The sequence below is a fragment of the Dama dama genome, chromosome 4, assembly GCF_033118175.1.
Source record: "Dama dama isolate Ldn47 chromosome 4, ASM3311817v1, whole genome shotgun sequence".
NCBI classification, from domain to species: Eukaryota; Metazoa; Chordata; class Mammalia; order Artiodactyla; family Cervidae; genus Dama; species Dama dama.
Genome location: NC_083684.1, coordinates 10,745,285 through 10,768,696, shown reverse-complemented (window position 1 = coordinate 10,768,696; position 23,412 = coordinate 10,745,285). Strand labels below are relative to the sequence as shown.

Sequence of the window (23,412 nt, the reverse complement as noted above, 5' to 3'; positions counted from 1 at the left end):
GTAGTTATCATTTCATTCTCTCTCCCTCACAAATATAGAAACTGAGACCCAAATAGTTCAGGGCCTTTCCTAAAATTACCCAGTGGGCTAATGGTAAGTCCAAGTGTAACGTCAGATATGATCATTTTCAGGCAAGTGTTAACTGTATTATATTTGATTTTTCCCCTGATAAACAAATGCTTTTATCGAGAATTACTCTGGAGACATCAGAGAATTTTAATGAGTGCTGTGCTGAGTCACTCAGTCGTGTCTGACTCTGTGACCCATGGACTGCAGCCCGCCAGGCTCCTCTGTCCATGGGGATCCTCCAGGCAAGAACACTGGAGTGGGCTGCCATGCCCTCCTCCAGGGGACCTTCCCCGACCCCAGGATGGAACCCGCGTCTCTTGTGTCGTGGCGTTGGCAGGTGGGTTCTTTACCACCAGAACCACCTGGGAAGAAGTAATTCTAATGAGTAGTGTTTCAAATAAAACCTAATAAGAAACACTGCCAAGTTCACATGATATTAACTTAAGTTCCCCTTCCTCAAAAGAAATACTCTGGGACCGTAAGAAGCATAAAAATGTTTCATACTTTCTGGACACCAGGTAAAGGTGACCCCATGAAAGATCCAGTTTTTTAAAATATCTGACCCCTTTCCTTTCAAAGGCTGGTATCTTCAGGGACTTTGCTTTGAGCCATAAATTATGAAAGATGTTGCAGGTGACAAAACTTTGTATTATAAATACACTAAAATACATTATATAGGACACTTTAAATGGGTAGATTTTATGGCATATAGATTATACCTCTTTGTTGAGATATAAAAATCTGTTTGAATAATATGCTTGAATTGAGGACTGTCTTTGATCACACCTATAATCACCTAGGAACTTTGCTACATAACACTAACTGTTCCTGTACTGTTCACACCCCCATTTACCTGGTTCAAGCGTGCCCCAAACAAATTCTGTGTACACAAGGGCTGGCTTCACTCACGCATCTGCTGTTTGACTCAGCCAGAGAACAGTGATTTTCAGCCACTGTCCTTGGTACTGAAGATACAATTAGAATGGAAGGTCCATGAGGGTAGGGGATTCTTCTGTCTTGTTTAGTGTGGTATTACCTTTACCTACCATTTCTTGAGTGGATGATATATGGGGGAACAGGAAAGACATAGTCTCTTGCCTCTTCACCCATGTAGTCTATGTGTTTGGTTTTTTTTTTTTAGGGATTCAGAAAATTCAATAGGACTTTTGCTATAGAATTGAAATAATCTATGACTGAGAACTCTGTGGAGCCAGAAAAAGAGAACTAAATCAGATTGTTTCTAAAAGGTTTTTTTGTGATTGTTTACCTTGATGACTGAGATGAAAAGGATAAGCTCAATGTTAATGTTTATTTTAAACATGTTCTAAATGGATTCCCTATACTCTTTCCAAAAGGAGAAACATTCACAGTATCAATATTTAGAACACAGATAGTAAGCATGTTTGGACCCAAGAAGTATCATGAATCAATATGTTTAAAATGGACATATATGCTGAAAGAGTGATCTGTTGATAAACATAGAACTGGTAACCATAGTTAAACCCCTGTCCCTGCTTGGATTGTGTGAGGAAATTAAGCAGACTGGAAGTCAGCCCTTCATTTTTATTGGGATGTCAGTCAAGGCTAAGGACCTGTCAGGAGCTAGTTTGTTTCTGCTGGACAAGAGTAAGGTGGGAAGCATTGCAGAAGTTCTGAAATCTGGGCCTTCCCTGGTGGTCCCCTGGCTGAGACTCCATGCTCCCAGTGCAGGGGCCTGGGTTCGATCCCTGGTCAGGGAACTAGATCCCAAATGCAGCAACTAAGACCTGGTGCAGCCAAGTAAATAAATATTTTTTTAAAAGTTCTGAAATCTGGTTGTAGAAACAGGGGAATGGAGGCATTGTGCCTCCAGTTCCCATGGCATTGTGCCTCACCCATTCAATCTACTCTTTAAGAGTCTGGCAGACGTGGCTATGTCTGGCACTTCTAGCCATTCCCCCCCAAATTATGATAAGGCTGGAGTTGGAGAGAGTGGAAGGAAGAAAAAAAATGAATTTAATGTTACTCCCTTCTATCCCACACATTAAAAGAGAAAAAGAGGTATACCCGAGGGAAGGTATTTTGGACACAGTATTCTTTCATATCATCTGCTTTCCATGAAACAGATCTTTTAAAATGTTTTAACCCATTACTGACTGGAGGATTTTTGCAGAAGTTAATGCCATACTACGTAGCCGTACTACGTCTCTGGTCCATAATGTGTTAAGAGTGATTGATGAAAAGTAAATGTTTTGCTTATTTTCATAAAATTTTCCTAGGACCTACTTGGAAAACCAAAAACAACAATGTAATGAGATGATCAAGTGGGAACAGCAGGGAGAGGCAATGATGAAACGGTGATGATGATGATAATGACTAACATTAATGCACAGCTGCTACATACAAGGGGCATGCTCGGTATTTCCCATATATTAATCTCAATTTCTATAGTTGTCTGAATCTAAAACAACAATGTAAGATAATTATCATTAACTCTTCTAGTTTTTCATAAGAACCAAGGCTCACAGACATTTTGTACAAAGGCATTAGATTCACAAGGACACCCTTATGTTGATTAAGAGCAAAGAATCTGCATTCCCACAAACCTCAAATTCAAATCTTAAATTCCCTCTGAGTACCCATCTGCTTACTGGCAACATCGCTTGATTTCTTTTGCACCTTCATTTCAATATCTAGGAAGAGGCATTGAATCATTCATTCAGTGAAAGTTGGCACCACTTGCGCTGGATCCTGCAAGGCTGAAGAGAAACGGAGTTCTGATCTCTTTGGGTTTATATTCATGGATGAGGACAGCTGTTAACCAAGGCATCCCGCAGACCAACCCAAAAAATTACAACCAGGATGAGTGCTCAGCAAAAAAGGCACAGAGCTGCCGCAGAGACTGCACGGTGTTGTAGCCATGTGCTTGAAATCCTGAGTCGTTTCTTCCACGCCAGTCTGTGTGGGATTTTATTCCCAAAGTCAGCACCTGCATTCTTGTTTTTAAGGTCATGCTCTCACAAGCTGCACCCACCTTGCCTGCAAATACAAAAAACCACTGGAAATTTATTCCCCAATTCAACCCTGCACAGACTCGCAACCCAGATGTCATTCATGCATTGGTAACTGACCCAATCAGGAGTAACTATAGCGACTAGAATTGTTTGAATGCTCAGTTAAGTGTTGTGCCCTCAATACTCCCACAATACAAATGGGGGTGCCTGGACCATAATACGCAACAAATTGGTACCTAATCAAATGACAATCAAGAAAAACAAGACATGGCAACCCACTCCAGTATCCTTGCCAGGAGAACCCCGTGGACAGAGGAGCCGAGCTGGCTACACAGTCCACGGGGTCGCAAAGAATCGGACATGACTTAGCGACTAAACAGCAACTGTATAGCACAGGGAACTATATTCAGTATTCTATGATAAACCATTATGGAAAGGAATATTTAAAAAAAGAATAACATATATGTGTATGTATCTGAATCACTTTGCCGTACAGCAGAAATTAACATGTTATAAATCAACTATATTTCAGTAAAATTTTAAAAAAGAAAAAGAAGACAGAATCAGTATAAAGAAGGCAACAGATGCTCTTGCCAGAGCAAAGGAGATTTGAAGGGTAAAAGACAGGTTTATGGTTTTTGGAGCTCTCCAGGAAACAACCTGAGAATCACGTTTACTTACGACTGAGATTTCACGAGGCCCAGGGCCGTTTGACCCTCCCTGCCCGCCTCCTGGCACAAGTGCCCAGCTGAGGCCCTCAGCTGCTGAGAGCTGGCAGCCTGCGGATGGCCGGCTGCCCAACCCCTCCTCCTCCCAGAGTGGGAGGAAGCTGGTTCCTGTGTCATTATTAATTAAATCCTAACCAGGTGGGCACTGCTAACGTCTTTTCCAGCGGCAGCCTTGCTAACGAGATCTCGTCACTGAACTGAGCAGGAAACCACCTTGGCTGAGGCCAAAGCACTTGTTCCCTGTCCAAATCCACTCACCCAGGTAGAGAGCTGAGTTGGAGGTCAGCCTGCGATTCTCAATGGATCAATTGTTTTCACCCATCTCCCCTCTGCAAGGTCCGGAAGACGTGAAATAGGATTTGGGGGAAGATTAATGTGTTCCTTTACTGCACTCTCTGTCTGGAAGGCACACTCTGGGAGTTGTTTCCCAGCACAAAGCGTCTTTCAGAGTCACCCTGTGAAAACCTGCTCTTTGGAAGATGGTGAGCAGGAGTTAGGTGTCTCCGTTTCCCTGGTACCAAGTGGCAGGGAGACTTAGCAGTGATTGAGTTAATCTTATCAACTCAGATAATTCAGATGTTGGTTTTACAGCCTTCAAATGCAGTAGCCAGGTAATCATCACCAACCAGCTCAACTCCTTTCCGCTCAACTCCTTTCCAAAGCCTTTACTGCTGCACAGAGAGAAGGGGGTTGATAATTACCAAGCCCCAACCATGTGCCAGATATTGTCCCAGGCTCTGTATCTGCATTCTCGCCTTTAATTCTCACAGGAAATCCCTTATCATCACTTTCTCCCTTTTAAGGATGAGGAAATTGAGGTTCAATACAGGTAAATAATTCTCTTAAGGTCACAGAGCAAAACATGATATTACTTGGGTTTAGAATACAAGTCTGTCTCAGGTAATAAAAATCTTTCCACTTAGGAAAGAGAGGTGCATGTGTGCTAAATCGCTTCAGTCGTGTCTGACCCTTGCAGAGGGGCCTGCCAGGCTCCTCTGTCCATGGGATTTTGCAGGCAAGGATACTGGAGTGGGTTGCCATGCCCTCCTCCAGGGGATCTTCCCCGGGCCAGGGATGGAACCTGCATCTCATGTCTCAAGCACTGCAGGTGGTTCTTTACCACTAGCGCCGCCTGGGAAGAAAAGAAAGGAGTGTTGTTTAAAAAAAAAACAAGGCAATAATAAGATTTGTTTTAAAATTGCCCTATGGTTTCCACTTATAAGATGATGATAGGTCACCTCAAGACTAACTCTCAATCAGACAAATTTTGGATGAAATAGGAAAAGCAATCGCCTGACAATCTTGAAAGTAAACATAAACGGGCACATTGTCGAGGAGAAACAAGCACAAAGAAGCTAATAGCAAAGGAGGAAGTTTCTTTTCTTTTCCTTTCTTTCCCTTCTGTGAAGAAACTCAGATATTCACTTTAGTAAACAAATGCTTTAAATTAGCTATCTCAAATATTTTTAAAAATCAAAGATTATGCCTAAAGAACTAAAGAAAACCATAAGGGTGATGGTTAAGAGAACAATTTCCAAATAGAGGATGTCAATAAAGATATAGAAATTACAAAAAAAGAATCAAATTCTTTAACCAAAATGAAAAGCAATTTATGAGAGGGGCTAAGAAGCAAATCTGAGAAGGCAAAAGGAAGAAGCAACACACTTGAACATGAACTATTGAGATGATGATAGTTCGTGATATGCTTTAAAGTTAGAAACCGATGACTCCAGCTTTGTGCTTTTTTTTTCAAGATTGGTTTGACTCTTTGGGGGGTTTTGGTTCCATATGAATATTAAATTTTTTTTCTATTTCTACAGGGGAAAACGTGCCATTGGAGTTTGGATAGGGATTGCAATGAATCCGTAGATTACTCTGTGTAGCATAAACATGTTTAACAATATTAATTCTTCCAATCCATGAACATGGGATATCTTTCTATTTGTATCTTCAATTTATTTGATCAGTGTCTTACAGTTTTCAATACACAGGTCTTTTACATCCTTGGTTTAATTTATTTCTAAGTATTTTATTCACCTCCACTAGCTTTGTTCATAGTGATGCTTCCTAAGGCCCAGTTGACTTCACATTCCAGGATGTCTGGCTCTAGGTGAGTGATCACACCATTGTGATTATCTGGGCTGTGAAGATCTTTTTTTGTACAGTTCTTCTGTGTATTCTTGCCACCTCTTCTTAATATCTTCTGCTTCTGTTAGGTCCATACCATTTCTCTCCTTTATTGAGCCCATCTTTGCATGAAAATTTCCCTTGGTATCTCTAATTTTCTTGAAGAGATCTCTAGTCTTTCCCATTCTATTGTTTTCCTCTATTTCTTTGCATTGATCACTGAGGAAGGCTTTCTTATCTCTCCTTGCTTTTCTTTGGAACTCTGCCTCCAAATGGGTATATCTTTCCTTTTCTCCTTTGCCTGTCGCTTCTCTTCTTTTCACAGCTATTTGTAAGACCTCCTCAGACAACCATTTTGCCTTTTTGCATTTCTTTTTCTTGGGGATGGTCTTGATCACTGTATGCAGGTCAAGAAGCAACAGTTAGGCCTGGACATGAAACAACAGACTGGTTCAAAATTGTTAAAGAAGTATGTCAAGGCTGTATATTGTCACCCTGCTTATTTAACTTATATGCAGAGTACATCATGAGAAATGTTAGACTGGATGAAGCACAAGCTGAAATCAAGATTGCCAGGAGAAATATCAATAACCTCAGATATGCACATGACACCACCTTTATGACAGAAAGTGAAGAAAAATTAAAGAGCCTCTTGATGAAGGTGAAAGAGGAGAGTGAAAAAGTTGGCTTAAAACTCAACATTCAGAAAACTAAAATCATGGCATCCAGTCCCATCACTTCATAGCAAACAGATGGGGAAAGAGTGGAAACAGTGACAGACTTTATTTTAGGGGGCTCCAAAATCACTGCAGATGGTGACTACAGCCATGAAATTAAAAGACCCTTGCTCCTTGGAGGAAAAGTTATGACCAACCTAGACAGCATATTAAAAAGCAGAAACATTGCTTTGCCAACAAAGGTCCATCTAGTCAAAGGTATGGTTTTTCCAGTAGTCATGTATGGATGTGAGAGTTAGACTATAAAGAAAGCTGAATGCTGAAGAATTGATTCTTTTGAACTGTGGTATTGGAGAAGATTTTTGAGAGTCCCTTGGACAGCAAGGAGATCCAACCAGTCCATCCTAAAGGAAATCAGTCCTGGGTGTTCATTGGAAGGACTGATGTTGAAGCTGAAACTCTGATACTTTGGCCACCTGATGTGAAGAACCGACTCACTAGAAAAGACCCTGATGCTAAGGAAGATTGAAGGCAGGAGGAGAAGGGGACGACAGAGGATGAGATGGTTGGATGGCATCACTGACTCAATGGACATGAGTTTGGATAAGCTCTGGGAGTTGATGATGGACAGGGAGGCCTGGTGTGCTACAGTCCATGGGGTTGCAAAGAGTCAGACACTACTGAGTGTTTGAACTGAACTGAACTGAACTGACTAAAGTATTTTATTGCTTTTGACAGTACTGTGAATAGAATTTTTTTTTTCAATTTCTTTTTCAGATAGTTTGTTGACAGTAGAGAAGCACAACAAATTTGACCTGGTGAAAAGAGATCAAGGTGGCTAAGTCAGTAGACACAGAGTTCACCTCCCCACACAAAAACATCAAAAATACATCTACACATGGAGCAATTGTCACTGAAAAACCAGAAAGTAGCAAGACCAACACTAGCAACTGCTGACCTCACTTGCAGTCCAACACTTGCTTCCTAAGTGCTCTGCCTCTGAAAAAATAATAAATTCGGCCCAACGCTCAACTGTAAGTAATGGAATCTAATATTCTAGTGACTGAGTATGCTGAGGCCCTGAGTTTCACTAGTTTAGGAAAGAGTTCTTAATATGTACTGTCTCAATTCCCTGAATTAAACAGACATTAATAAATGCATTAATTACTAAGTATATTACAATAGTGTATTGAAAGGAAGACCACACTGGAAGCCAGAAAATCTCAGGTTTAGGTTTTACTCTGTATTAATTCTCTCCATGAACTTAATTTATTTTCATACCCTCTGGAACCCAGGATATCATTAGCTCTTGTGATTCTCAACCCTGGAGGTACATTGCAGTAAGGTGGAGAGAATGTAAAAAAGGTCATGCCCACGCCTCACCTCCAGAGATTCTGATTACACTGATTTTGGATAGAGCTGCAAGTTCCCCAGGTTATTTTTATATTTGGTGGGACTTGGAACCATTAATCCAATTCCAACAACGCTGTAGATGAGTCATTTAAGGGCTCTTCCAAGCCCTTGAATCTTCTGTAATTTTACGATGGTTTCCATTCTCACTGAAAATCTAAGAATGAGTTCAGCCTATTGTGTAAGTGGCCTGAAAGTGCAACTCATGAAGAAATTTATTTATCTGCCCCGGGTGGGTTCAACAAGCAAAGACTGGAAACATCTGAGCTGAGTGTTGGTTGCTCTGGGGACACGAGACACAGTGAGGATGGGAGAAAGAGATCCTCAGGGAGCTTGTGAGAAAACTCATGTCAAAGCCTTTTCAGAGGTATGTCATTGTTGCTAGGAAGCCAGCAGCAAATGCCCTGCCTATGGGCTATTTGTACACTTGATATCACAGGGCACTACAGTTTGCTAGCTCCACAAACACCTACTTTCCTTCTCCTCACCCAGGAACATCTGAAAACGCACATCGACATTGGCAAAACTCTTTTGTCAACGAGAGCTATTGAAACCACTCTTGGATGGTGAACACCACAGAGGAATGAGACAGGGACATAAATGAGGAGGAAAATTACAGCTTAAATTTAAGATTAAACTTGAAAACTTAGTGTTCTCTCTCTGTCCTCTTTCCAATTCCCTGATCCCCTACTTCAAAAAGTCAGTCTTATTGTTGAATATGGATCTTCAGCACTTATTTAGCAAGCCTCTGCCATTACATTCATTTTTCTTTCTCCAGAGAAAAACCACCCCACTCTGGAAGTTAGGATTTTACATTGAGAACAGAGAACACTGGGGCTCAAAGGAGAGGCAAATGAGGACAACTCCAAGATTTTTTGTTCTCTCTTTTTTTAAAGAGCTTTTCTCTACCTAAGGTGGGTACCAAACCCTTGAGTCTTCTCTTAATGTTTTGGAGTTCATAGATGTTTTAACTGTCCATTTTGACTCATTCAGTTTAATTCACTCTATGTTTCTCTTCTTTAAGGATAACTTATGGGGATGAAATTAGAGATTTTTGGCATGAAAAGAATGAAGGAATAAAAAGCAAATCTACTCAAGTGATTTAATTCTCTTTTTATCAAGGTTAGTTAACCCTCTTCTCTAGTTCCTGCCATGAAAAATCTGGCCTCAACTTTTCCCATGAGCAAAAGGACAAACTTGGACACTATAACTTAAAAGGCTTTTTCCTGCTATAACAGTTAATTTTCACTTTACCTCAACTTTTCCCTATAGAAAGTTGTTTCCTATTAAAACTACACTTAGGTTTGGGCTTCCCTTGTGGCTCAGCTGATAAAGAATCTGCCTGCAATGTGGGGGACCTGAGTTCAATCCCCGGGTTGGGAAGATCCCCTGGAGAAGGGAAAGGCTACCCACTCCAGTATTCTGGCCTGGAGAATTCCATGGACTATGTAGTCCATGGGGTCACAAAGAGTCGGACACGACTGAGCAATTTTCACTTTCACTTAGGTTTAGGGTTTGCATTTTAAAAACAATACTTGGTGCCTTTTACTGTGTATTAGGTGCCATTTCGTACTTTCCTTCATTAGGATTAATTTTGGCCTCCAAAAGTAAGTTAGAGATGATAAGATGAAGAAAACATTACTAATTCATTGACATATTCCATAAATATCCATTACTTGCCAAAATGTAACTCAATATTAGAAACACTAGATAAGAAATGGTCCTTTCTTTTACATCCCTTTTGGTTCTGTCTTTTATATATCTCTTGGTGGAGAGAGAAAACAATACTTTACAATAAAGTGCATCTTTTTATAAGAGATAATACAGCAGTTATGGGAAAACAGAAAAGAAAAATTGGGGGTTTTGTTTAATGGATTTGGAAAAGAGTCCATGAAGGTGATGAGATCTGAGATATCTCCAGAAGGATGGCTGGAAGAGAAATAGGTGGAGAAGAGGCAAAGGAGAAAAGCGGAAAGGACCAGCCCTTCAGTTATGAGTGTGGCCGCCGCCCCCAGCAAAGCCCATGCTCTGCCACCTGCTGTTCATGCCCTTCTGCAGTCCCCGCTCACCCTGAGGAAAGGCAGCCTGGGTAGCCTGTAAGCTACTGCCAAATGACTGTGTCTTTTCAAGGCTTGTTGCTATTGTTGTTTAATGGTTAAGTCACATCCAACTCTTTTGCAACCCCGTGGACTGTATATCGCCAGATTCCTCTGTCCATGGGGTTCTCCAGGCAGGAATACTGGAGTGGGTTGCCATTTCCTTCTCCGGGGGATCTTCCGAACCCAGGGTTCACACCTCCATCTCCTGAATCAGCAGGCAGGTTCTGTACTGTTGAGCTGCCAGGGAAGCCCTGTTTCAGAGACCGTGTGAACTATGGTCTTGTCAGTCTTGGTCCCTCCTGGATATCCCACTCTGACGGAAGTCTGTGACCATGTTGTAAGGATGCTCAAGCAGCCCATAGAGAAGACCCCAATGGAGAAGACTGAGGCTTCCTGTTAATAACCCAAACCATGTGAGTGAGCCGTCTGGGAGGCTGATTCCCCAGCCCAGCCATCAGATTACTGAGACGGCCTGACCTCTTTCCTGCAACCTCATGAGAGATCTCAAACCAGAACCGCACTGCTGACCACTTCTGAATTCCTGCGAGATAATATGTGTTTATTGCTGAGAGTCACTTTATTTGGGTGTAATTTGCTTCACTGTAATAGATAGTTCATTTAGGTGGCATCCAAGTTTATGTCATGCTCTAAGATAAGACGGGGAACGGTGAGGGATGGAGTCCAAAAGTGAAGGGGATGATCTGATTGGAAAGATTTTCTAGTCGGGGTAGACCACAGGGAAATATAAGAGGGAACCGTTGTTGATTTTAGCAATGAAGTAATGCAACTGGATTTGTGAGTTAGAAAGTAAATGCCTAGGGACTTCTCTGGTGGCCCAGTGGTTAAGAGTCACCCTTGCAAGGCACGGGACACCAGTTCGACCCCTGCTCTGGGAGGATCTCACATGCCTCGGGGCAACTAAGCCTGTGTTCCACAGCACGGGAGCTGCCGCAATGAGAAGCCCGTGCACCGCAACTAGAGGAAAGTTTGTGTAGCAATGAAGATGCTGCACGGCTGTAAATAAATAAATGTCTACTGTACAGCAGAGAGAACTCCACTCAACACTCTGTAATGGGAAAAGAATCTTAAGAAGAGTGGATATATGTGTATGCATAACTAAATCACTTTTCTATATACCTGAAACCACTCTGCTTACTTGCTCAGTCGTGTCCAACTCTTTACGACTCCGTGGACTGCAGCCCACCAGGCTTCTCTGTCCATGGGATTCTCCAAGCAAGAACACTAGAGTGGGTTGCCATGCCCTCCTCCAGGGGATCTTCCCAACCCAGGGATTGAACCCAGGTCTCCTGCATTGCAGGTGGATTCTTTACCAACTGAGCCATCAGGGAAACTATTACAACACTGTAAATCAACTATACCCCAATAAATTTTTTTTTAAAAAAGACTACACTTCCAATGCAGGGCATGTGGGTTCCATCCCTGGTTAAGGAACTAAGATCCCACATGCTGTGCAGTGTAGCCAAAAGATGATAAAAAGAAAAGAAAAAGAATAAATGCCTAGGCACCAGAGCATGAGCTGATGAAAGGTGATAGCAGATATGATATTAACCTTGAATTCTTGCAATGATTTTTTTCCTACTGGATTGTCTGTGTCTACCTTTATGAGAGTTTGACTTTCAGAGGAGTTGCAAGTGAACTGACAGATTGCCACCTCCTTCCCTCTTCACAACTCTTACCTACAGCCTACTTTGTTGATAACCTCCTTTCATCTGCTTGATTACCTCCAGTGATGGGAAGCTCACCACCAGTTGAGTCGCTGCCAACAGGTTGCTTTGAAGAGCCCTGACTCCCTATTTGAAGAGTCCAGTTCTAGTGGACTACTGGCTGGGTTTTAGACTTGTCTCTCCCACTGAACAACTGGTGACCTGGGGACTAGAACTCTTAAGATCAGTGTAGACTTGGATGGTGTTCAAGACTTTAGGACCTGCTGTTAGCCTGCTTGTTCTCTTGTGTGTGTGTGTGCTAAGTCACTTCAGTCATGTCTGACTCTTTGCGACCCTATGGACTGTAGCCTGCCAGGCTCCTCTGTCCCTAGGGATTCTCCAGGCAAGAATTCTGGAGTGGGTTGCCATGCTCTCTTCCAGGGGATCTTCCTGACCCAGGGATCGAACCCATGTCTCTTACATCTCCTGCATTGGCAGGCAGGTTCTCTACCACTAAGGCTACCTGGGATGCTTGAGATGAGCTCAAACAGATCAGTGATAAAAGTAATGGCCTCCGAGCCCAGAGGGACTCAGTAACTCTAGGTTGGGGTCTGAGAAGCAGAGTGGTGGAGACTTTGCCACGCCTACTGTTTCTAGACCTGACTTCCCCAGACTGAGCAGTAGAACGTTCTGAGGGAAAGCAGAACCCATTTCACTCTAAGCCCACATCTAACTCTGCAGCTGTTTTGAAGCACTGGATTGAAAGATGAGGCTTTGAACCGATGTGTGGTTTTCTGAGTGCTCCCGAGAGCTCACGCTGTAACAGCTCACGTGCTCTGATGGCCCTCGTGGGCCTGCAAAGAGGTAGCAGGAAGGCTGCAGTCCCAGGATGCCTATGATGAAGATGAGGTCATGGCTAACCAGGACTTGGCTTGGACAAGCCCTGGTAGGGGAAGCACAAGAAGCATCCCAGCTTTGGTTCAGTCCCCCGCCTTTCCCGCCCAGGGCTGCAACACTTGGCCACCAAGAGAGGCCTGCTAAGTGCTCTGGATGTCCACACAGTTGCTTAATCAGTAAGTTAAATCATTTGGAGTTTTAATAACTTTTAACCATTCAGTGTATTATGCAATCCCTGTAGGTCCTGCCAAGACACAGAAGCAAGACTGTGAACAAGCAGGTCACCTGTCTCTTTTGTTTCACATGGATGCTTAAACTCAAGTGTCGTATTTGTTGCTGGTATTGTGTGGATGTTGGTCAACCAATAGATTTTTGAAACTTTATTTCAGGATATGTAATAAGAGGTTCCTTAAATTTCAGAAGTATAGTGTAGTAAAAAAAAAAAAAAAAAAAAGGACTTTAAAATCAGAATGACCCACTTTCAAATTACGGCTTTGTTCGGACATCTGAATTCAGCATGGCAGGAGCACAGACAGGAGAGAACTTTCAAGTGGGATGGCCCTCATTCTTCACACCAGTCTCTGAGCTCAGCGGGGAGGCTGGGGGAGGACCGCTTCTGCTCAACGTGGGACATCCCTGACGGGCAATCATTGCACTGCAGCTCCCTGGTGAACTGGCCCATACTTTGTCAAAGCCCCTGAACCACCCCCCAGACCTCACACACACACACACAAAAACCACTTGAACTACTAATTCCATCTCAAACTACTAATTCCATCTCCGTGTCTCCTTCCCAAAGGATCCAACTAACAGCATCAGTTAAATTCTCTGGGATTCCATTTTCCCTCTTTCAGATTGCACAGTTGGGAGATCAGGTCTGACCTAACTGCACCACCACGTGTGGAGTGGATCACGGGAACTGAGTTCGGTGCTCGTCGGACACCTCTCGGGGAGGGCTGGTGGGGAAGGGAGGTCCGAGAGGGAAGGGATATGTGTGCACATGTGGCTGGTTCACTTGTTGTTGTTCAGAAGAAACTAACACAAGATTGTAAAGCAATTATACTCCGAGAATAATAAAACCAAAAACATTACATTGTTACCATACACATCATCAGAATGAAGAGGTGAAGTGAAGTAGAATATGTCCATTATCCTGGCTCATGAGAAACCGAGATTTTTTTCCTTTACTCACTAGAAAGAACTTCTCCACCACTGGTGTATAAAAACAAGATGTGTTCTCATGGCTGAGTCTCTTCATGTTTCACCTGCAGCTATCACAACACTGTTAATCGGCTCTACCCCAAAACAAAATGCTTTTGGTTTTAAAAAATATATTAAAAATTTAAAAAACAAGATGTATTCTTCACTTCTGTTCGCCAACTATAATATGCATGTGTGAGAGTTCAGTCGTGTCCAGCTCTTTGCAACCCCATGGATTGTAGCCCGCCAGGCTCCCCTGTCCGTGGAATTTTCCAGGCAAGAATACTGAAGTGTTATTCTCACAGAATAACATTAACCATCCTAAGGATTATGCTGGAAATGACTGTAGAAAAGTCACAGGTCTGTGGGCATCTTGGGGGTGGAAACTTGGGGTTTCCTAAGTGCTACGATAAATGTAAATACGGGGTGTCCAAGGGCAACACAGAGAAGGGAAATCTAGCCTGGAACATCAAGAAAAACTACCTAGGGTGAAAATACCTGATTTGAGCCTGGAAGAAAGAGTACATTTCAATAAGCAAGAGAGGAAGGATGTTGTCAGAAGAGGGGGAGGCTCTTGCCAAGTCTCCGAGATACCAGAGAGCAAGGCGGAGTGAGACAAAGTCACGATGCTCCACGGATAGTATAGAGCAGATGGGGGGAGAAGGAGGAGGTCCCAACACAGCTGTCCCATCCATGGGGGGCTCATGGCAGGGGTTCTGTACCCCGCTGCCCAGGAAAGGATGGTGAGCAGGGCCAGAAGGAGTTAAGGGTCTGGTCCACGGCCCCGGGTGGTGAAGTCACCAACAACCCAGAGGCAGCCCAGACCTCTGATGCTCCTCCACCGGCAAGTGCATGAAGACGCCCTCATCACCGGAAGTTATTGCGGCAGCCAGACAAGCCCCAACCAGGGCTTAGTTAGCTGGTTGCCATGGGGCAGGGAGAGGGGCACAGTTGCTGCTATTGTCCAGTGGCTCAGCCGTATCCGACTCCTTGTGACCCCATGGACTGCAGCAAGCCAGGCTCCCCCATCCTTCACACCTCCCGAGGTCTGCTCAGATTCATGTCCGTGGAGTCGGTGACGCCATCCAGCCATCTCACCCTCTTCTGCCCCCTTCTCCTCCTGCCTTCCGTCTTTCCCAGCATCGGGGTTTTCTCTAGTGTGTCAACCAATTAACCTCAGAATCAACACTTCAGACCTCTTCTGGGGAGAGGAGCTCTGTGCTGTAGTTCAGGGAATTTGAGCTCACTGTTTGAAAGTGCAGTTTAGGGGAAACAGAAGCCAGCGTGCACATTCACGGGATTCAGTTCCCCCCAAGTCAATTATGCCTAAGTGATGTCAAGAGCCTGCCTGAGCCACAAAAGAGAGAGCAATCTTTAACCTCAGAATTGAAGCTGATCCTGCTGCCTTAACCTAAGCCTTTGTGTCTGGCCCTCCTTGCAGGCCCCGGTCTGGTTCTCATTGCTTTTGTGGATTAAACAAAATCCTTCCCATAACCTAAATTAGGGTTTGCATTAGGATTTCTTTTGTTACAATATAAAAAAGCAGAAGAACCACCCAAAGCCCTACTACCATCTGGGCTATTGATCTACTGGACACAGGCTGTCCCAATAGAAAGAACATTTTCCCCAAGAATGAAGATGACATCACGCCGGCATTGACACAAACCGGGTGAAGTGAAGCCCCTTTTCAAAGAGCTGGAGGAATGACCTATATGGGAAAAGAATCTTTTAAAAAGTGGGTATATATCTGTATGGGCTTCCCTGGGACTCAGTGGTAAAGAATCTGCCTGCAATGCAGGAGACACAGGAGACGTGGGTTCCATCCCTGGGTTGGGAAGGTCCCCTGGAGAAGGGCATGACAACCCACTCCAGTATTCTTGCCAGAAAAATCCCAGGGACAGAGGAGCCTGACGGGCTACAGTCCATGGGGTCACAAAGGGTCACACACACAACACAGCATGTGTCTCATGACTGACTCAGCGTGCTGTGCTCCTGAGGCTAATACAGCATTGGGAATCGACTGTTCTTCAGTAACAGCTCTGAAATAAAAACTAAATACCAGGGCCAGAGGGACCTGAGCTGCTCCTATGCCCTGCTATTCCTTATTGGTGCAGGGAGGTTATTGCAATCCACACAGGATCAGACGGGACAAACTGGACCCAAAAGTTGCCTTCAGATGACATTTCTCTAGAAGAAACCCCATCTCATGAAAGAACACACGGACCAATCAAGCTCAGCTCCCTCCGTCTTGTAACAAAGAGATGCCAGCTTTGACTGGACAGGTGACTTGCTCCAAAGCGAGTCTGGCATGGCAGAATTGGAATCTGAGCCTTACAGTTTCCAGACCATCACTAGTCTGGTCTCAGCTACTCAGATAGCAGTGAAAGACTCCCAGGTCCAAGCTTTTCCTTCCATCTGGGTGAGAAAACGACACACTTCAAAAGAAAAGGCTGCCCCAGGAACGGTGCAAAGAATTTTTTAAAAATAAAAACCAAACAGTTCCGGCAGCTGTGAAACACATTTTTAGACTGTTCGTGTTTTCACCGTACATTTGTACACACGCTGAGGGGTGTGTGTGTTACCCGTGCAGCTCCGTGTGAATACAGACCTGTCAGTCATCCATGCCACATGGTTTGGGATTGACACATGAGACCTCTAGCAAGAAGGAGAGCATCCCCCTTGCACCTGATGCTGAAACTCAAGAAACAGACACCAGATGTAGGTGTTGCTGGTAGAGGGAAAAGATGATCACAGCTGATAAGGCTCTTAGGAGATTACCCAGTTCAGTATGTCCCAGAATAATCCACAGGAAAGTGATCTGCTTTTATATAGAGGGGTCCTGTGATCAAGTGGCTTGGGGGAACCTCAGTTTACTTCCAATCTGACAGGATTCTTTATTGCAGGACTCCTTCACTGCAGGGGGGTTACTATGGTAGTGTGTACTGATGATTTCTAGGAGAGAAGTCTAAAGTACAGACTCCCCCAAATGTGGGAAAAGAGATACGTGTATACGAATGGCCAAGTCCCTGCACTGTTCACCAGAAACTGTCCCAGCAGTGTTAATCAGCTACACCCCAACACAAAATAAAAAGTTTCAAAATAAACCTCCTCAATCTTATATGTCCACCAAACCCCTTTTCATTCTAAGGACAATCTCATGAGACTAATGTTTCTTAGGAAATAACCTTTCAATGTTGACCTTTTTCAATATGCTAATTTTACAGATGAGAAAAAAAAAAAAAACAGAGAAGAAAAGTGACTTGGAACAGGTCACACTAGTCAGAATCACAAGCTGGAATCAAGGTTGCTGGGAGAAATATCAATAACCTCAGAGAGGCTGATGATACGACTCAAATGGCAGAAAGCAAAGAGGAACTAAAGAGCGTCTTGATGAAGGTGAAAGAGGAGACTGAAAAAGCTGGCTTTAAATTTAACATTCAAAAAACTAAGATCATGGCATCTTGTCCCATCACTTCATAGCAAATAGATGGGAAAAGACGGAAACAGTGACAGACTTTATTTTCTTGGGCTTCAAAATCAATGAGGACAGTGACTATAGCCATGAAATTAAAAGACACTTGCTCCTTGGAAGAAAATCTATGATAAACCTGGACAGTGTATTAAAAAGCAGAAACATCACTTTGCTGACAAAGGTCCATCTAGTCAAGGCTATGGTTTTTCCAGTGGTCATGTACGGATGTGAGAGTTGGACCATAAGGACGGCTGAGTGCTGAAGAATTGATGCTTTTGAACTGTGGTGTTGGAGAAGACTCTTGAGAATCCCTTGGACTGCAAGAAGATCCAACCAGTCCATCCTAAAAGAAATCACTCCTGAATATTCATTGGAAGGACTGATGTTGAAGCTGAAGCTCCAGTACTTGGGCCACCTGATGCAAAGAGCCAACTCATTGGAAAAGACCCTGATGCTGAGAAAGATTGAAGGCAGGAGGAGAAGGGGACGACAGAGGATGAGAGGGTTGGATGGCATCACCGACTCGGTGGACATGAATTTGAGTAAGCTCTGGGAGGTAGTGAAGGACAGGGAGGCCTGTCATGCTGCGGTCCTTGGTCACAAAGTGTCAGACACGACTTAACAGCAAGCACAGTAGAGTCACGACTGGAACCTGAGCCTTTGGGCGAGAACCAGAGAGACCAAGTCTGTTCTTGCTGCTGTGTCTGTAATGCACTTCTAACAGGGTTTTCACTGAGTAGTAAGCTGGAACTTCCCTGGTGGTCTCCTGGCTAAGAGTTTACTTTCCAAAGCAGGAGGTGCAGGCTCCTGATTGAGGAGCTAAGCTCCCACGCGCCTTGTGGCCAAAAAACCAAAACACAAAACAGAAGCAATTTTATAGCCAGTTAAATGAAGACTTTTAAAATATATATATATTTTAAAAAATTAGTAGAAAGTCAATGACTAATCAGTAAGAGCTAAGTGTTTTATCCACATTACCTTATACAGATGGTCTTGAACACAGCCTTAAAGAATAGGTACTCTTACCACCAGTTTTACAGGTAACGACATTGAAACCTGCTCTATTGACCACTTGACTTCAGGCAGAGGGCTCCCTCATGGCTCAAACAGTAAAGAATCTGCTTGCAATGCAAGCGGCCGGAGTTCAGCCCCTGGGTCGGGAAGATCCCCTGGAGAAGGAAATGGCAACCCACTCCAGCATCTTCACCAGGAGACTCCCATGGACAGAGGAGCCTGGCGGGCCACAGTCCATGGGGTCGCAAGGAGGCGAGCGGGACTGTGTAACTCACAGGTGAGTGGAAGCACACCCAGAGTGAGTGGGTGAGTGATACCGGGTAAGACGCTGCTTCACGGCAGCTATAAATGACCTCCCCAGATACTTTTCTGCAAGAAGAAGTCACAGGGACAAAGGGAGGAAAAATAAAGCAACGATGGTTTCCCTCTGATCATAGCAGAGACCCCTCTCCCAAACTTGAGCCGAAGATCATATCCCAGACCCAAGAGCTCCACGGCTCAGTCCATGACCAACAGCACAGTTTGTGCACAGACTAGAGAGGTGACATGGGTCTTGCTGGATGACTTCATTTCTGAGCTTCCCTAATCAAAGCCCGAGAGGTCCCATCTTGCCCATAAGGAAGGCATTAGCCCAGCCCTCCCACACTTCCATTGTCTCTTGAAAGTTGCTCAAGTCTTTTCTACCACCACAGAAACCTCATCCCGTGGGATTTCAAATTGTTTCCCTTCCTTGCCCTTAATTCTGTGTTCCTGTCTCACATTAGCAAAACCCTACAGCTAAAGCTAGAATTCCTGTGACTGGACCGGGGCTCTGGACCTTACACGCTGTGTGACCCTGGACGGATCATCCCAGGGATAAGAGGATCACTACTATCATCGGCATCACCTGAGTGCTGACTATGGGCTCTCCCTACCATGAAAGGCTTTAGGCGTCACAGCAAACCACGGGGACAGCTGTTATAATCGCCCACGTTTTCCAGATAAGAAAACGTAGCGCAGAAAAGTTAAACCAGTTCTTCAATTTATGACCTTTGGTAGACAGCTGATCTAGAGTTTGAACGTAAACAGTTTGATCCCAGGGTCCACTGCTTATCAGCCACTGGACAGAGGAATCACCTTTGAGTTGCACGTGTTGTGTCTGAGTGTGTAAGGTGAACGATGTCTTGCTGGCACAAGCCTGGGAGGTTGGTATTATTATCTCCATTATATTATAAAGATGAGGAGACTAAGGATCAGCAAGATTTTAAAATCTGCTCAATGTCAAGCTTGCAGCAGATGACTGGTGGAAACAGAACCGGGGCTTGGAGCTGCATGTCTGCAAGACCCAGGCTCTTTTTATTTGTTTATTTTTAACTGGAGGATCATTGTTTTACAGAGTTGCATTGGTTTCTGCCGCACATCAGCGTGAGTCGGTCATAAGGATACATGTGTGCCCTCCTCCTGGGCCTCCCCCCACCTCATCCCAGCCCCCTAGGTTCTCACAGAGCACCAGGCTGAGCTCCCTGCATCATTCAGCAAATCCCCACTGGCTGTCTATTTTACGTGTGATAATGTGTATGTTTCCAAGCTACTCTCAATATCCCGCCCTCTCCCTCCCCCGGTGTGTCCATTGGCCTGTTCTTTATGTCGGCGTCTCTTACTGCTGCCAAGACCCAAGCCCTTTTGCACCCGTGATTCCGAGGCCCCCAGTTTCCTGGCTCACACACGAAGGTAATGTACAACCTCCCTGCATTACTGTGGCGAAGATACGGGGATGTAAAGTCCGCGTGAGCGGTGTGCCCAGCGATGACTGCCTCTTCTCACCCCCGGCTACACAAACCAACACCGAGGAGTCTCTCTGGCAGGCTGCCATGCGCTGACTCTGGGTTCATGTGTTGGCTGGATGTTAGATTCACTCACCTAATTTTTTTAGGGCCTTTTAAAACATATGAGGTAATTTGTCTTTGTTGGTTAAAAAAGAAAGAAAGAAAGAAAAAGATTTAGGATGAATTCAGCCTGCAGCATAATTAACCCCAGGCCTGTCCGTCCCTGAGGGAATCCTTCCTATCTTAGCAAAACATAGGCAACCCGGGGCTCAGAGCACATCACTTTATAGAGTCTAGCTAATCCAACACAAAATGCCTTGAATCATCAAGTTTTTATTCCTGCCACCTCTAAGAGCCCCTGTTTCTCCCCTAAAGCAGAACAAAGGAAAAGTTTTTGCCAGCCTGCAGGTTGACCAAACAACATAAATTCCAACTGATAACTGTTAAGAAAGTCTGGAGTCCTGGCTTAGGCTGGAGTCTTGGTTTCTGTTTCGAAAGATGCACCTTCGGGTTGGAAAGAACAAAGGCGGATGTGTAGGAAGCAGAAGACATTTGGTGTGCCTGCCATTGCTTCTAGAACGTGTCTCTGCTTGATTTTCACAAGGCTTTCTGAGCATAAAGGCTAGCTGGTTGCCAGCCCACCTCCAAATGATGGAAGGATTCACTCAAAACAGAGAGCTTGGGCTTTAATTTTAAACCATGCTTTTGTTCCCGCTCACAGTGCAACCAAAAATGTGAGGAAATTGTTTGCAATCCACCCTCGGTGGTTTGGATCATTTGGCTATCGCGTGACCTTCGGTGATCTGAGTCACCTCTCTCTTGGCTTTGCTAAAAAAGTTCATTGCTATTCAGTTCTCCGTGTCTCGCTGCCTGTTCAGCAATGCTTTCTCCCCACTGAATAAAGAAAAACGGTGGGGCGTGGGGCAGATCCTGTGGAGAAACAACGGTAAGTAGACGTGTGTTGCTTTAGATGGCGTCTCTCTTCATGTGCTCAAGTCCATGTGCTTTCGCAGTGGTCCTTGGAGTCAGAGTCCACGAGGAAGCCAGATGGAGCTTTTGCGGCCAGCTAAGAAAACAGCATCTGTCCTGACTTCAGGCGAAATAACACGACCAAAACAAGAAGCAGAAGTCAAAGACACAATTGAACTAGGAGACACAGCTGGTACTAGTAATTACAGTTCCGACCAAATCGACAAGAGTGAAACGATTCTGAGGCTGCTTCACACTGCTTCGTCGCTCAGCTGTGTCCGACACTTTGCGACCCCGTGGATTGCAGCCCACCAGGCTCCTCTGTCCGTGAGATTCTCCAGGCAAGAGTACTGGAGTGGGTTGCCATGCCCCCCTCCAGGGGATCTTCCCAACCCAGGGATCATACCCAGGTCTCCCACAGGACCTGGCAGGAAGATCCTTTACTGTCTGAACCACCAGGGATGCCCATGAATATTGGGGTGGGTATCCTATCCCTTCTCCAGGGGATGTTCCCAACCCAGGGCTCTGAAGTGGGCTCTCCTGTATGGCAGGCAGGTTCTTTACCAGCTGAGCCACTAGGGAAGCCCAAACAAGACTTACGGTCTAAGTCTCCTGGTGAAAAGGTTACCTTGCTGAGCTCCTACCTGGATCACACAAGGTCCTTCACGATCTGATGCTTCAGTAGATAGGATGGATATTGATGGACCACTTCACAGGCATCCCAGTGCATTGTGGGGCATTGCTGAGATGTGAGATGCTCCCCTCCTGTGGTGCCTTCCCTGCAGTGGCCCCCCTGACTCTGGCACCCCATCCTGTGAACTCCTCCAGACAGTCCAGTCATGCCCTCCAACCTCTCCCTGCCACGCACTGCTCACCTCTGCTCTGCTTAATAAAATCTTATCCTTAAAGACTGAGCTCAAACTTCACCTTTCTGGAGTCACCTTTAACTGACTCTACTTTGAGTCTGCCAAGCATGTTAGTGGTCAGTGGGAAAGCATGGTCACAGTATCTTGCAATGCTTCGCATCAAAAGTAGGATTCCAGTTCCTCATTCTTTAGCCTCAAATTTGCTTTGCACTATAGGATGTGGTAGAAGTGACGCTATATGAATTCTGCCACCCAGTTCTCAAGATGCCTTGAAATATCCTCTCTTGGTCTCTGGAAATGCTGGCCTGAGCTCACCATAGCAAAAAAAAAAAAAAAGACAAAAAAAACACCAATCTTTCCTACTGGAGGTTGTAAATCCATGTTGAGGAGATCCACAGTACGCCCAGAGAATGCTAACATTAACTGCCATCTGGCCCACCCACCTCACCTGAGCCAACAAGGGACACAGCCCCAGGAGGGATCCCAGATAAGACAAAAGAACCACCCAGCTGAGCCCAGCCCAGACTGAAGAAACAGGAGCAAGTAAATACTCAAGGTCTCCCACTCAAAAAATGGGCAGAAGACCTAACTAGACATTTCTTCAAAGGAGACATACAGATGGCCAGTAGGCACATGAAAAGATGTTTAAATGTTGCTAATTATTAGGGAAATGCAAATCAAAATGACAATGAGATATCACCTCACACACGGCTATCATCAAAAAATCCATAAACGACAAGTGCTGGAGAGGGTGTAGAGAGAAGGGAACCCCGCTGCACTGTTGGTGGAAATGCAGATTGGCACAGCCACTCTGGAGAACAGTATGGAGGTTCCTTAAAACACTAGACACAGAGCTACCATATGACCCTGCAATCCCACTCCTGGACATACATCCAGAGAAAAACACAATCCAAACAGATGGATGCACCCCAACATTCATTGCAGCACTGTTTACAATAGCCAGGACATGGAAGAAACCTAAATGTCCCTCGATAGAGAAATGGATAAAGAAGGTGTGGTACATGCATACAATGGGCTATTACTTAGACATTAGGAAGAATGAAATAATGTCATTTGCAGCAACATGGACGGGCCTAGAGAGTGCCATACTGAGTGAGGTAAGTCAGACAGAGAAGAAGTATTGTATGACACCCCTCACATGTGGACTCTGAAAAGAAATGGTACCAATGAACTCACAAAACAGAAACAGACTTTGCGAATCAGCTTGTGGCTGCTGGTGGGAAGCATGGGGAAAGGGATAGTGAGGGAGTTGGGGTGGGGGGGCATGTACACGGTGCTCTGTTTCAAATGGATAACTAAGAAGGCCCCCCCATACCGCACAGGGCAGTCTGCTTAGGCTGTGTAGCCATCTGGGGGGCGGGGGGCTTGGGGGAGAATGGACACGTGTGTGTGTACGGCTGA

The 23,412-nt window shown here is 44.6% G+C and overlaps 1 protein-coding gene across 1 annotated transcript in view; it reads right to left on the bottom strand.

Moving 5' to 3' along the window:
* Positions 1-2,865: 2,865 nt before the first annotated feature.
* SYCE1L (synaptonemal complex central element protein 1 like) overlaps positions 2,866-23,412 on the bottom strand; it is a 72,000-nt gene continuing 51,453 nt past the window's right edge. The window contains exon 12 of the mRNA XM_061138072.1: positions 2,866-3,087. Within this exon, the coding sequence (XP_060994055.1) occupies positions 2,900-3,087 (188 nt within the window). The 3' untranslated portion in view covers positions 2,866-2,899. The remainder of the gene's footprint in view (positions 3,088-23,412) is intronic.